This window comes from Pristiophorus japonicus, unplaced genomic scaffold (assembly GCF_044704955.1).
Source record: "Pristiophorus japonicus isolate sPriJap1 unplaced genomic scaffold, sPriJap1.hap1 HAP1_SCAFFOLD_1015, whole genome shotgun sequence".
Lineage (NCBI taxonomy): Eukaryota > Metazoa > Chordata > Chondrichthyes > Pristiophoridae > Pristiophorus > Pristiophorus japonicus.
Window position 1 is genome coordinate 54,165 of NW_027250666.1, and position 13,017 is coordinate 67,181.

The 13,017-nt window shown below is 59.3% G+C and overlaps 1 protein-coding gene across 1 annotated transcript in view; it reads right to left on the bottom strand.

The window, feature by feature from the left end:
* Nucleotides 1-204: 204 nt before the first annotated feature.
* Nucleotides 205-13,017, bottom strand: part of proser3 (proline and serine rich 3) — a 29,606-nt gene continuing 16,793 nt past the window's right edge. Inside the window, exons 8-12 of the mRNA XM_070869917.1 lie at nt 8,011-8,290; nt 7,166-7,581; nt 4,474-4,657; nt 3,717-3,798; nt 205-1,275 (exon numbers count right to left, since the gene is read on the bottom strand). Of these exons, the coding sequence (XP_070726018.1) occupies nt 1,230-1,275; nt 3,717-3,798; nt 4,474-4,657; nt 7,166-7,581; nt 8,011-8,290 (1,008 nt within the window). The 3' untranslated portion in view covers nt 205-1,229. The remainder of the gene's footprint in view (nt 1,276-3,716; nt 3,799-4,473; nt 4,658-7,165; nt 7,582-8,010; nt 8,291-13,017) is intronic.

The window sequence follows — 13,017 nt, forward strand, 5'->3', positions numbered from 1 at the left end:
CTGCCCTGGGAATGTTTGATGGGACAGTGTAGAGGGAGCTTTACTCTGTATCTAACTCCCTGTACCTGCCCTGGGAGTGTTTGACAGGACAGTGTTAAGGGAGCTTTAATCTGTATCTAACCCAGTGCTGTACTTGCCTTATTATGCTCAGTTTTAAGGGGGGGGGGTTCAGGTACAGATTGGTAAAAGAATTACACTGTTAGCCATATTTATACAAAATTTATTGCACCAAAAACACGTTAATTGCTCTCAGTTCAAAGTGGTGATTAATAATCAATAAAAATTCTCAGTATAAAACTGCACGCAATAGCGTGGGGCCAAATAGAGACAATCGGTTGTAAGGGATAGATGGGGAATTACTTCCAGGGGGGCCGGAAGAGATTCCAGGTCACAGACCAAACTCCCATCGCAAATCTGTCCCTCTGACGGGACCAGGAGCTCGAACCTGTTACACGTGTGGACACAGACCCGTGTCCCGTCACCGTGCGAGGAATCACAGACACAGACCCATGTCCCCTCACCGTGCGGGGGATTCACACAGACACAGACCCACTTCCCGTCACCGTGCGGGGGAATCACACAGACACAGACCCACGTCCCGTCACCGTGCGGGGGAATCACAGACACAGACCCGTGTCCCGTCACCGTGCGGGGGAATCACACAGACACAGACCCGTGTCCCGTCACCGTGCGGGGGAATCACAGACACAGACCCACGTCCCGTCACCGTGCGGGGGAATCACACAGACACAGACCCGCGTCCCCTCACCGTGCGGGGGGAATCACAGACACAGACCCACGTCCCATCACTGTGCGGGGGGAATCACAGACACAGACCCGCGTCCCGTCACCGTGCGGGGGAATCACACAGACACAGACCCGTGTCCCGTCACCGTGCGGGGGGAATCACACAGACACAGACCCACGTCCCATCACTGTGCGGGGGAATCAGACACAGACCCGTGTCCCGTCACCGTGCGGGGGAATCACAGACACAGACCCGTGTCCCGTCACCGCCGCGTATAGACACACATGCACACCAGATAAATCCGGCTGGGTTTCACCAGTCACACGAGTTCACCAAGACCTCAAAGTGCCGAGGAACGGCCTGGCAGACCAACGACCCACCTCGGTCACCCCACAGGCAGAGTTCAGCAGCTGCCCGCGGTGTGTCCCCGCACAGGTTGGGCACAAGGGAGGGTGGCAACGTTCTGCTGGGGCTTCAATCTTCACCGCTCGTGGCAATCCAGGGCTCGCAGTCTCATGTCAGCTTCCCTAAATTAAAAAACTACATTAAAGACTGCCGCCTGTACAGCACCATTCATCCCCTCGGGACATGCCGGGATGCCTCACAGCCTTCGAAGCACTTTGTTTTAAGTGTGGTCGCTGTTGTAATGTGGGAAATGCGGCCGCCAATTTGCGCACAGCAAGCTCCCACACACAGCAATGTGATAATGACCCAGATCGTCTGTTTTAGGGATAAATATTGGCCCTAGGACACCAGAGAGAACTCCCCCTGCTCTTCTTCCAAATACAGCCGTAGGATCTTTTACATCCACCTGAGCGGGCAGATGGAGCCTCGGTTTAACGATTCAGCCGAAAGACGACATCTCTCTAACAGTGCGGCACTCCCTCAGTACTGCCCCTCCGACAGTGCGGCACTCCCTCAGTACTGCCCCTCCGACAGTGCGGCACTCCCTCAGTACTGCCCCTCCGACAGTGCGGCACTCCCTCAGTACTGCCCCTCCGACAGTGCGGCACTCCCTCAGTACTGCCCCTCCGACAGTGCGGCGCTCCCTCAGTACTGCCCCTCCGACAGTGCGGCGCTCCTTCAGTACTGCCCCTCCGACAGTGCAGCACTCCCTCAGTACTGCCCCTCCAACAGTGCGACGCTCCCTCAGTACTGCCCCTCCGACAGTGCGGCACTCCCTCAGTACTACCCCTCCGACAGTGCAGCACTCCTTCAGTACTGCCCCTCCGACAGTGCAGCACTCGTTCAGTACTGCCCCTCCGACAGTGTGTCACTCCCTCAGTACCGCCCCTCCAACAGTGCGACGCTTCCTCAGTACTGCCCCTCCGACAATACGGCGCTCCCTCAGTACTGCCCCTCCGACAGCGCAGTATGGTGCTCCCTCAGTACTGCCCCTCCGACAGTGCGGCGCTCCCTCAGTACAGCCCCTCCGACAGTGCGGCGCTCCCTCAGTACTGCCCCTCCGACAGTGCGGCACTCCCTCAGTACTGCCCCTCCGACAGTGCGGCACTCCCTCAGTACTGCCCCTCCGACAGTGCGGCGCTCCCTCAGTACTGCCCCTCCGACAGTGCGGCACTCCCTCAGTACTGCCCCTCCGACAGTGCGGCGCTCCCTCAGTACTGCCCCTCCGACAGTGCGGCGCTCCTTCAGTACTGCCCCTCCGACAGTGCAGCACTCCCTCAGTACTGCCCCTCCAACAGTGCGACGCTCCCTCAGTACTGCCCCTCCGACAGTGCGGCACTCCCTCAGTACTACCCCTCCGACAGTGCAGCACTCCTTCAGTACTGCCCCTCCGACAGTGCAGCACTCCTTCAGTACTGCCCCTCCGACAGTGTGTCACTCCCTCAGTACCGCCCCTCCGACAGTGCGACGCTTCCTCAGTACTGCCCCTCCGACAATACGGCGCTCCCTCAGTACTGCCCCTCCGACAGCGCAGTATGGTGCTCCCTCAGTACTGCCCCTCCGACAGTGCGGCGCTCCCTCAGTACAGCCCCTCCGACAGTGCGGCGCTCCCTCAGTATCGCCCCTCCGACAATACGGCGCTCCCTCAGTACTGCCCCTCCGAGAGTGCAGCGCTCCCTCGGTACTGCCCCTCCAACAGTGCGGCGCTCCCTCAGTACTGCCCCTCCGACAGTGCAGCACTCCCTCAGTACTGCCCCTCTGATCTCGGGGTGTGGGGAGAACAGACGAGAGGATCTTGGGAAAAACAGACCAGCAGAGTATTTTTAAACGGAGAGAGATTGGGAACTGTCAGTGTTCAGAGGGACCTGGGTGTCCCTGTACACCAATCACTGAACGTTAACAGGCAGGTACAGCAAGCAATTAAGAAAGCAAATGGTATGTTGGCCTTTATTACAAGAGGATTTGAGTATAAGAGTAAAGATGTCTCACTGCAATTATATCGGGCCCTGGTGAGACCACACCTGGAGTATTGTGCACAGTTCTGGTCCACTTGCCATAGAGGGAGTGCAGCGAAGGTTCAACAGACTGATTCCTGGGAATTGGGGGGGATTGTCCTCTGAGGAGAGATTGAGCAGACTGGTCCAATATTCTCCAAAGTTTAGAAGGAGAGGATCTCATTGAAACATACAATTCTGACAGGGCTTGACAGGGTAGATGCAGGGAGGGTGTTTCCCCCCCGGGCTGGGGAGTCTAGAACCAGGGCTCACACAGTCTCAGGATAAGGCGTCGGCCGTTTAGGACTGAGATGAGGAGGAATTTCTTCACTCAGAGGGGGGTGAATCTGTGAAATTCTCTGCCCCAGAGGGCTGTGTAGGCTCAGTGGCTCAACATATCCAAATTGACAAATATTTGAGCACTAAGGAAATCGAGGGATATGGGGATGGGGCGGGGAAAGTGGAGTTGAGGTCGTTGATCAGCCGTGATCTGATTGATTGGCAGAGCAGGCTCGAGGGGCCGAAGGGCCGACTCCTGCACCATATTCTCCTATTGTTTAAGCAGTTACCTGAGCTGCTGCCGGACCCAGTCCCTCTGCTGCCTCAGCACCTGAAGCAGCGAGTCCTCTTCAAACTCCACACCGTCCGATTCTGCGGAGGGAAAACAGAGATTGACATGAACATCGAGACCCTGGAGGAGGATGAGAATCAGCTTCGTACCTCAGCCCCTGTGACCCGTGCTGTACCTGCCCTGGGAGTGTTTGATGGGACAGTGTAGAGGGAGCTTTACTCTATATCTAACCCCCTGTACCTGTCCTGGGAGTGTTTGATGGGACAGTGTAGAGGGAGCTTTACTCTGTATCTAACCCCCTGTACCTGCCCTGGGAGTGTTTGATGGGACAGTGTAGAGGGAGCTTTACTCTGTATCTAACCCCCTGTACCTGCCCTGGGAGTGTTTGATGGGACAGTGTAGAGGGAGCTTTACTCTGTATCTAACCCCCTGTACCTGCCCTGGGAGTGTTTGATGGGACAGTGTAGAGGGAGCTTTACTCTGTATCTAACCCCCTGTACCTGCCCTGGGAGTGTTTGATGGGACAGTGTAGAGGGAGCTTTACTCTGTACCTATCCCCCTGTACCTGCCCTGGGAGTGTTTGATGGGACAGTGTAGAGGGAGCTTTACTCTGTATCTAACCCCCTGTACCTGCCCTGGGAGTGTTTGATGGGACAGTGTAGAGGGAGCTTTACTCTGTATCTAACCCCCTGTACCTGCCCTGGGAGTGTTTGATGGGACAGTGTCGAGGGAGTATAACTGACCAGTCTCGATACCTTCAGCTTCTTGCAGCAGTTGTGTGACAGCGGCTGGTGTCCGGCGGGCCCCAGGAATGGGCGAGGGGGACGGATGAGAGTCAGGAATGAGTGAGTGTGATTGACGATGTTCCGAGCCTTTCTCCGGCTTATTGCCGGCACGTCGAGGTAACGCGGGAGGAGAGAAAATCCTCTCGGAGACAACCTGAGATAGAATGGGAGAGAGGGGAGAAGGAAGTTAAAGAGACGGTAGCATCTGTGTGGAGGCCCTGACCTGCATGAGAACACCAGCGGCAAACGGGGAGCAGCGTGGCGGTGTACCACTCCAGGGAGCAGTGCGAGCTGGTGCAGCAGGGCAAGGGCAGTGAGGAGGGACGTCACCATTATAACATAAGAATTATGAACAGGAGTAGAGCATCTAGCCCCTCGAGCCTGCTCCGCCATTCAACAAGATCATGGCTGATCTGGCCGTGGACTCAGCTCCACTTACCCGCCCGCTCCCCGTAACCCTTAATTCCCTTATTGGTTAAAAATCTATCTATCTGTGACTTGAATACATTCAATGAGCTAGCCTCAACTGCTTCCTTGGGCAGAGAATTCCACAGATTCACAACCCTCTGGGAGAAGAAATTCCTTCTCAACTCGGTTTTAAATTGGCTCCCCCGTATTTTGAGGCTGTGCCCCCTAGTTCTAGTCTCCCCGACCAGTGGAAACAACCTCTCTGCCTCTATCTTGTCTATCCCTTTCATTATTTTAAATGTTTCTATCAGATCACCCCTCATCCTTCTGAACTCCAACGAGTAAAGACCCAGTCTACTCAATCTATCATCATAAGGTAACCCCCTCATCTCCGGAATCAGCCTAGTGAATCGTCTCTGTACCCGCTCCAAAGCTAGTATATCCTTCCTTAAGTAAGGTGACCAAAACTGCACGCAGTGCTCCAGGTGCAGCCTCACCAATACCCTGTACAGTTGCAGCAGGACCTCCCTGCTTTTGTACTCCATCCCTCTCGCAATGAAGGCCAACATTCCATTCGCCTTCCTGATAACCTGCTGCACCAAGGTGCAGGTCGGTGATTGGAGATTGGGCAGGTACAGCAGGAGCGGTGAGGTTGGGGCGAAGGAGTGGTGAGAGACTGTGGAGGGATGTGATCGGGGCCCAGGGGTTGCACAGGCCCAGCCCACACTGCGATATGTTGTGCTCACTGGGTCAGTGCAGCAGAACTGGTCTCCAGTCATCCTGGTTAACCCTTGCCACTGGACCAAGACCTCGCTCTGTCAAGCCCCGTGTGGTGGCTGGTGTGCAACGGTCACCCCACGTTAAAACAATCCACCCACAGGCATCTTCCACCCTTCAGGATGTAGTTCGGGATCCGGAATATCAGGTCCTTCATTGTCACACTTGTGAACTCATCCCTTTTCGGCGTGGAAGCAAGTCATCCTCGCTTCGAGGGAGCGCCGAAGATGATGACGACGATGGGTTATGTTACTGGACTAATGATCCAGAGGCTTGGGTTCAAATCCCACGACAGCTGGAAAATTTAAATTCAGTTCATTAAATAACTCTGGAATTAAAAAGCCAGCATTGGTGATGGTGACCATGAAACTACCGGATTGCCGGATACACCCATCGGGTTCACCGATGTCCTTCAGGGAAGGAAATCTGCCTCCCTTACCCCGGTCTGGCCACGATGTGACTCCAGACCCACAGCAATGTGGCTGACCTTGAACTGCCCTGTGAAAGAGCCCAGCGAGACACTCAGGACCAAAATAGCGACAATGTCAGCGCTGTGGAAGCAACTTCACCACACGGACTGCAGTGGTTCAGGAAGGTGGCTCACCACCTCCTTCTCCAGGGGCAGTTAGGGATGGGCAATAAATGCCGGCCTTGCCAGCGACAGTCACATCCCAGGAATAGATAAAAGGAAAACACTGTCAGAGATGCTGTCTTTCAGATGAGACATTAAACCGCTGAAGCCAGCAGGCAGCAGTAGGAGGGGCGGGACTGAGGGAGCCCCGCGGTGTCAGAGGGGCAGTACTGAGGGAGTGCTGCACTGTCGGAGGGGCAGTACTGAGGGAGTGCCGCGCTGTCGGAGGGGCAGTACTGAGGGAGCCCCGAGCTGTCGGAGGGGCAGTACTGAGGGAGTGCCGCACTGTCGGAGGGGCAGTACTGAGGGAGTGCCGCGCTGTCGGAGGGGCAGTACTGAGGGAGCCCCGCACTGTCAGAGGGGCAGTACTGAGGGAGCCCCGCACTGTCAGAGGGGCGGTACTGAGTGAGCCCCGCACTGTCGGAGGGGCAGTACTGAGGGAGTGCCGCACTGTCGGAGGGGCGGTACTGAGGGAGCGCCGCACTGTCGGAGGGGCAGTACTGAGGGAGTGCCGCACTGTCGGAGGGGCGGTACTGAGGGAGCGCCGCACTGTCGGAGGGGCAGTACTGAGGGAGCACTGCACTGTCGGAGGGACGGTAATGAGGGAGTGCCGCACTGTCGGAGGGGCAGTACTGAGGGAGTGCCGCACTGTCGGAGGGGCAGTACTGAGGGAGTGCCGCACTGTCGGAGGGGCGGTACTGAGGGAGCGCCGCACTGTCGGAGGGGCAGTACTGAGGGAGTGCCGCGCTGTCGGAGGGGCAGTACTGAGGGAGCACCGCACTGTCGGAGGGACGGTAATGAGGGAGCGCCGACATTCCCAGGGCCCATTGTCAAGGCAAAGATCACCTGTCCCAACACGTGGCGCACGTCCGATTGCGCGAGTCTGCGCGCCGGTCCTGCTCTCACTCCGCTCCGTTTCCTCGGCCGCAGATTGTCGGCGGGGGGGCTCCAGAATTCGTCGCTGGATGATTCCTGGTCTGGGTCTGGCCGGCAGCTTGGGGGGTCGGTGCAGCCCCTCGGATCCGGGGGCGACGGTTCGTTCCCACAGGTGACGGGGTGTCGCGGGATCCTGGCGGGCAGCGGGAGCACCGACGTCCTGGTGCAGCATCGTTCGCCCTCTGACCCCAGAGATCGACCCTGCCCTCTCTCGCCCTCTGACCCCAGGGATGGAGCCTCCCCTCTCTCGCCCTCTGACCCCAGGGAGCGACCCTTCCCTCTCTCGCCCTCTGACCCCAGGGGGCGACCCTCCCCTCTCTCACCCTCTGACCCCAGGGGGCGACCCTCCCCTCTCTCGCCCTCTGACCCCAGGGGGCGACCCTCCCCTCTCTCGCCCTCTGACCCCAGGGGGCGACCCTCCCCTCTCTCGCCCTCTGACCCCAGGTATCGACCCTCCGCTCTCTCGCCCTCTGGCCCCAGGTATCGACCCTCCGCTCTCTCGCCCTCTGACCCCAAGCGCCGACCCTCCCCTCTCTCGCCGCCTGACCCCAGGGATCGACCCCCCCCTCTCTCGCCCCCTGACCCCAGGGATCGTCCCTGCCCTCTCTCGCCCCCTGACCCCAGGGATCGACCCCCCCATCTCTCGCCCCCTGACCCCAGGGATCGTCCCTGCCCTCTCTCGCCCCCTGACCCCAGGGATCGACCCCCCCATCTCTCGCCCCCTGACCCCAGGGATCGTCCCTGCCCTCTCTCGCCCCCTGACCCCAGGGATCGTCCCTGCCCTCTCTCGCCCCCTGACCCCAGGGATCGACCCTCCCCTCTCTCGTCCTGCCGGTCGGGGCGACAGGCTATTGCGGGCGGCTGCCACTGGGGCCAGGCGGGGTGAAGTTGGGGCAGGCCGGGATTGGTGCCCGCACAGTATGCGGGGGTCATGACTGGCATCATCCCCCCTCTCCCCCGGTCCCGACAGCTCTCGTGGCAGGGTTCTGCTTCCTGTGGCCTCTCCTCCGGAGCGTCATGGTCAGCCTCTTTCATCTGTGGACAGAATAAACACGTCAGCAGTCACTGCTTGTGCCCCAGCTGGAGGACTGTGTCCAATTCTGGGCGACACACTTTAGGGAGGATGTGAAGGCCCTGGATAGGGTGCGGAGGAGATTGACCAGAACGGTCCCGGGGATGAGGGACATCAGTGATGGGGAGAGACTGGAGAAGCCGGGGTTGTTCTCCTTCGAGCAGAGAGGGTTGAGGGGGAGATTTGATCGAGGGGTTCAAAATCACGGGGGGTTGTGACGGAGTAAATCAGGAGAAGCTGTTCCCGGGAGCAGGAGGGCGGGTAACCAGAGGGACACAGATTGACGATAATCGGCGATGGAACCAGAGGGGGAGATGGGGAGAATGTTTTTACGCAGCGAGTTGTTGTGATCGGGAACGCGCTGCCTGAAAGCTCGGTCGGAGCAGGTTCAATAGTGACTTTCAAACCGGGAATTGGGTAAATACTGGAAAGGGAAATGTGCCGGGGCTGCGGGGAAAGAGCGGGGGGGGGGCCCAATGGGATCCTGTGCGGTGTGAAAATCTTTACTTGCGTCACAGAAGCAGTCACCGCTATACAGAGTCAGCAGTCTGTGCTAAGTTATCGATCTCGGCTGAGCTGGTGGAAGGGGACTAGAATTACACGCAGTACTGCCTGTGCCGCTGTTGAATGAGACCAGGGCTGATCTGTGACCACTCCAGGGACAGGAGCACAAAATAAATCTAGGCTGACACTCCCAATTCTGTACTGAGGGAGTGCCGCACTGTCGGAGGGGCAGTACTGAGGGAGCGCCGCACTGTCGGAGGGGCAGTACTGAGGGAGCGCCGCACTGTCGGAGGGGCAGTACTGAGGGAGCGCCGCACTGTCGGAGGGGCAGTACTGAGGGAGCGCCGCACTGTCGGAGGGGCAGTACTGAGGGAGTGCCGCACTGTCGGAGGGGCAGTACTGAGGGAGTGCCGCACTGTCGGAGGGGCGGTACTGAGGGAGCGCAGCACTGTCGGAGGGGCGGTACTGAGGGAGCACTGCACTGTCGGAGGGGCAGTACTGAGGGAGCGCCGCACTGTCGGAGGGGCAGTAATGAGGGAGCGCCGCACTGTCGGAGGGGCAGTACTGAGGGAGCGCCGCACTGTCGGAGGGGCAGTACTGAGGGAGCGCCGCACTGTCGGAGGGGCAGTACTGAGGGAGCGCCGCACTGTCGGAGGGGCAGTACTGAGGGAGTGCAGCACTGTCGGAGGGGCAGTACTGAGGGAGCGCCGCACTGTCGGAGGGGCAGTACTGAGGGAGTGCCGCACTGTCGGAGGGGCAGTACTGAGGGAGCCCCGCACTGTCGGAGGGGCAGTACTGAGGGAGCGCCGCACTGTCGGAGGGGCAGTACTGAGGGAGTGCAGCACTGTCGGAGGGGCAGTACTGAGGGAGCGCCGCACTGTCGGAGGGGCAGTACTGAGGGAGTGCAACACTGTCGGAGGGGCAGTACTGAGGGAGCGCCGCACTGTCGGAGGGGCAGTACTGAGGGAGTGCTGCACTGTCAGAGGGGCAGTACTGAGGGAGTGCCGCACTGTCGGAGGGCCGCACTGTCGGAGGGGCGTTACTGAGGGAGTGCCGGTCCCGACACAGGTGCTGGGAGGAGAGGCTGACAACAACACCATGCATTTATATAGCACCTTTAACATACTGCAACGTCCCAAGGCGCTTCACAGGACCGTTGTGAGATAGAAATTTGACACCGTGCTGCAGAAGTAGAAATTAGCGCTGGAAAAAGGTGGGTTTTAAGGAGCGTCTTATAGGAGAAGAGCGAGAGGCAGAGAGGTTTAGGGAGGTAGTTCCAGAGCTTGGAGCCCAGGCAGCTGAAAGCATGGCCACCAATGGTGGAGTGATAGTAATCGGGGGGATGCTCAAGAGAACAGAATTGGAGGAGCGCGGCAATCTCAGGGAAGGGGAGGGGGGGGGGGGTAGGTAGGGCTGGAGGGGGTTACAGAGATAGGGAGGGGTGTAGGGGCTGGAGGGGGTTACAGAGATAGGGAGGGGTGTAGGGGCTGGAGGGGGTTACAGAGATAGGGAGGGGTGTAGGGGCTGGAGGGGGTTACAGAGATAGGGAGGGGTGTCGGGGCTGGAGGGGGTTACAGAGATAGGGAGGGGTGTAGGGGCTGGAGGGGGTTACAGAGATAGGGAGGGGTGTAGGGGCTGGAGGGGGTTACAGAGATAGGGAGGGGTGTAGGGGCTGGAGTGGGTTACAGAGATAGGGAGGGGTGTAGGGGCTGGAGGAGGTTACAGAGATAGGGAGGGGTGTAGGGGCTGGAGGGGGTTACAGAGATAGAGAGGGGTGTAGGGACTGGAGGAGGTTACAGAGATAGGGAGGGGTGTAGGGGCTGGAGGGGGTTACAGAGATAGAGAGGGGTGTAGGGACTGGAGGAGGTTACAGAGATAGGGAGGGGTGTAGGGGCTGGAGGGGGTTACAGAGATAGGGAGGGGTGTAGGGGCTGGAGGAGGTTACAGAGATAGGGAGGGGTGTAGGGGCTGGAGTGGGTTACAGAGATAGGGAGGGGTGTAGGGACTGGAGGAGGTTACAGAGATAGGGAGAGGTGTAGGGGCTGGAGGGGGTTATAGATATATGGAGGGACGAGGGCCATGGAGGGATTAGAAAACAAGGATAAGAATTTTACAATCGAAGCTTTGCTTTAACCGGGAGCCAATGTAGGTCCACGGGGCAGCGAGCACAGGGGGTGATGGGTGAATGGGACTCGGTGTGAGTTAGGACACGGGACAGTGAGCACAGGGGGTGATGGGTGAGTGGGACTGGGTGTGAGTTAGGACACGGGGTCAGCGAGCACAGGGGGTGATGGGTGAGTGGGACTGGGTGTGAGTTAGGACACGGGGTCAGTGAGCACAGGGGGTGATGGGTGAATGGGACTGGGTGCGAGTTAGGACACGGGGGCAGTGAGCACAGGGGGTGATGGGTGAGTGGGACTGGGTGTGTGTTAGGACACGGAGTCAGTGAGCACAGGGGGTGATGGGTGAGTGGGACTGGGTGTGAGTTAGGACACGGGGCACAGGGGGTGATGGGTGAGTGGGACTGGGTGTGAGTTAGGACACGGGGTCAGTGAGCACAGGGGGTGATGGGTGAGTGGGACTGGGTGTGAGTTAGGACACGGGGGCAGCGAGCACAGGGGGTGATGGGTGAGTGGGACTGGGTGTGAGTTAGGACACAGGTCAGTGAGCACAGGGGGTGATGGGTGAGTGGGACTGGGTGTGAGTTAGGACACGGGGTCAGTGAGCACAGGGTGTGATGGGTGAGTGGGACTGGGTGTGAGTTAGGACACGGGGCAGTGAGCACAGGGGGTGATGGGTGAGTGGGACTGGGTGTGAGTTAGGACACGGGGTCAGTGAGCACAGGGGGTGATGGGTGAGTGGGACTGGGTGTGAGTTAGGACACGGGGCAGTGAGCACAGGGGGTGATGGGTGAGTGGGACTGGGTGTGAGTTAGGACATGGGGCAGTGAGCACAGGGGGTGATGGGTGAGTGGGACTGGGTGCGAGTTAGGACACGGGGACAGTGAGCACAGGGGGTGATGGGTGAGTGGGACTGGGTGTGAGTTAGGACACGGGGCAGTGAGCACAGGGGGTGATGGGTGAGTGGGACTGGGTGTGAGTTAGGACACGGGGCAGTGAGCACAGGGGGTGATGGGCGAGTGGGAACTGGGTGTGAGTTAGGACATGGGTCAGTGAGCACAGGGGGTGATGGGTGAGTGGGACTGGGTGTGAGTTAGGACACGGGGGCAGTGAGCACAGGGGGTGATGGGTGAGCGGGACTCGGTGCGAGTTAGGACACGGGGCAGTGAGCACAGGGGGTGATGGGTGAGCGGGACTGGGTGCGAGTTAGGACACAGGGCAGTGAGCACAGGGGGTGATGGGTGAGTGGGACTGGGTGCGAGTTAGGACACAGAGGCAGTGAGCACAGGGGGTGATGGGTGAGTGGGACTGGGTGTGAGTTAGGACACGGGGCAGTGAGCACAGGGGGTGATGGGTGAGTGGGACTGGGTGTGAGTTAGGACACGGGGCAGTGAGCACAGGGGGTGATGGGTGAGTGGGACTGGGTGTGAGTTAGGACACGGGTCAGTGAGCACAGGGGGTGATGGGTGAGTGGGACTGGGTGTGAGTTAGGACACGGGGGCAGTGAGCACAGGGGGTGATGGGTGAGTGGGACTGGGTGTGAGTTAGGACACGGGGGCAGTGAGCACAGGGGGTGATGGGTGAGTGGGACTGGGTGTGAGTTAGGACACAGGTCAGTGAGCACAGGGGGTGATGGGTGAGTGGGACTGGGTGTGAGTTAGGACACGGGTCAGTGAGCACAGGGGGTGATGGGTGAGTGGGACTCGGTGCGAGTTAGGACACGGGTCAGTGAGCACAGGGGGTGATGGGTGAGTGGGACTGGGTGCGAGTTAGGACACGGGGACAGTGAGCACACGGGGTGATGGGTGAGTGGGACTGGGTGTGAGTTAGGACACGGGGCAGTGAGCACAGGGGGTGATGGGTGAGTGGGACAGGGTGCGAGTTAGGACACGGGGTCAGTGAGCAGAGGGGGTGATGGGTGAGTGGGACTGGGTGCGAGTTAGGACACGGGGTCAGTGAGCACAGGGGGTGATGGGTGAGTGGGACTGTGTGTGAGTTAGGACACGGGGTCAGTGAGCACAGAGGGTGATGGGTGAGTGGGACTGGGTGTGAGTTAGGACACGGGG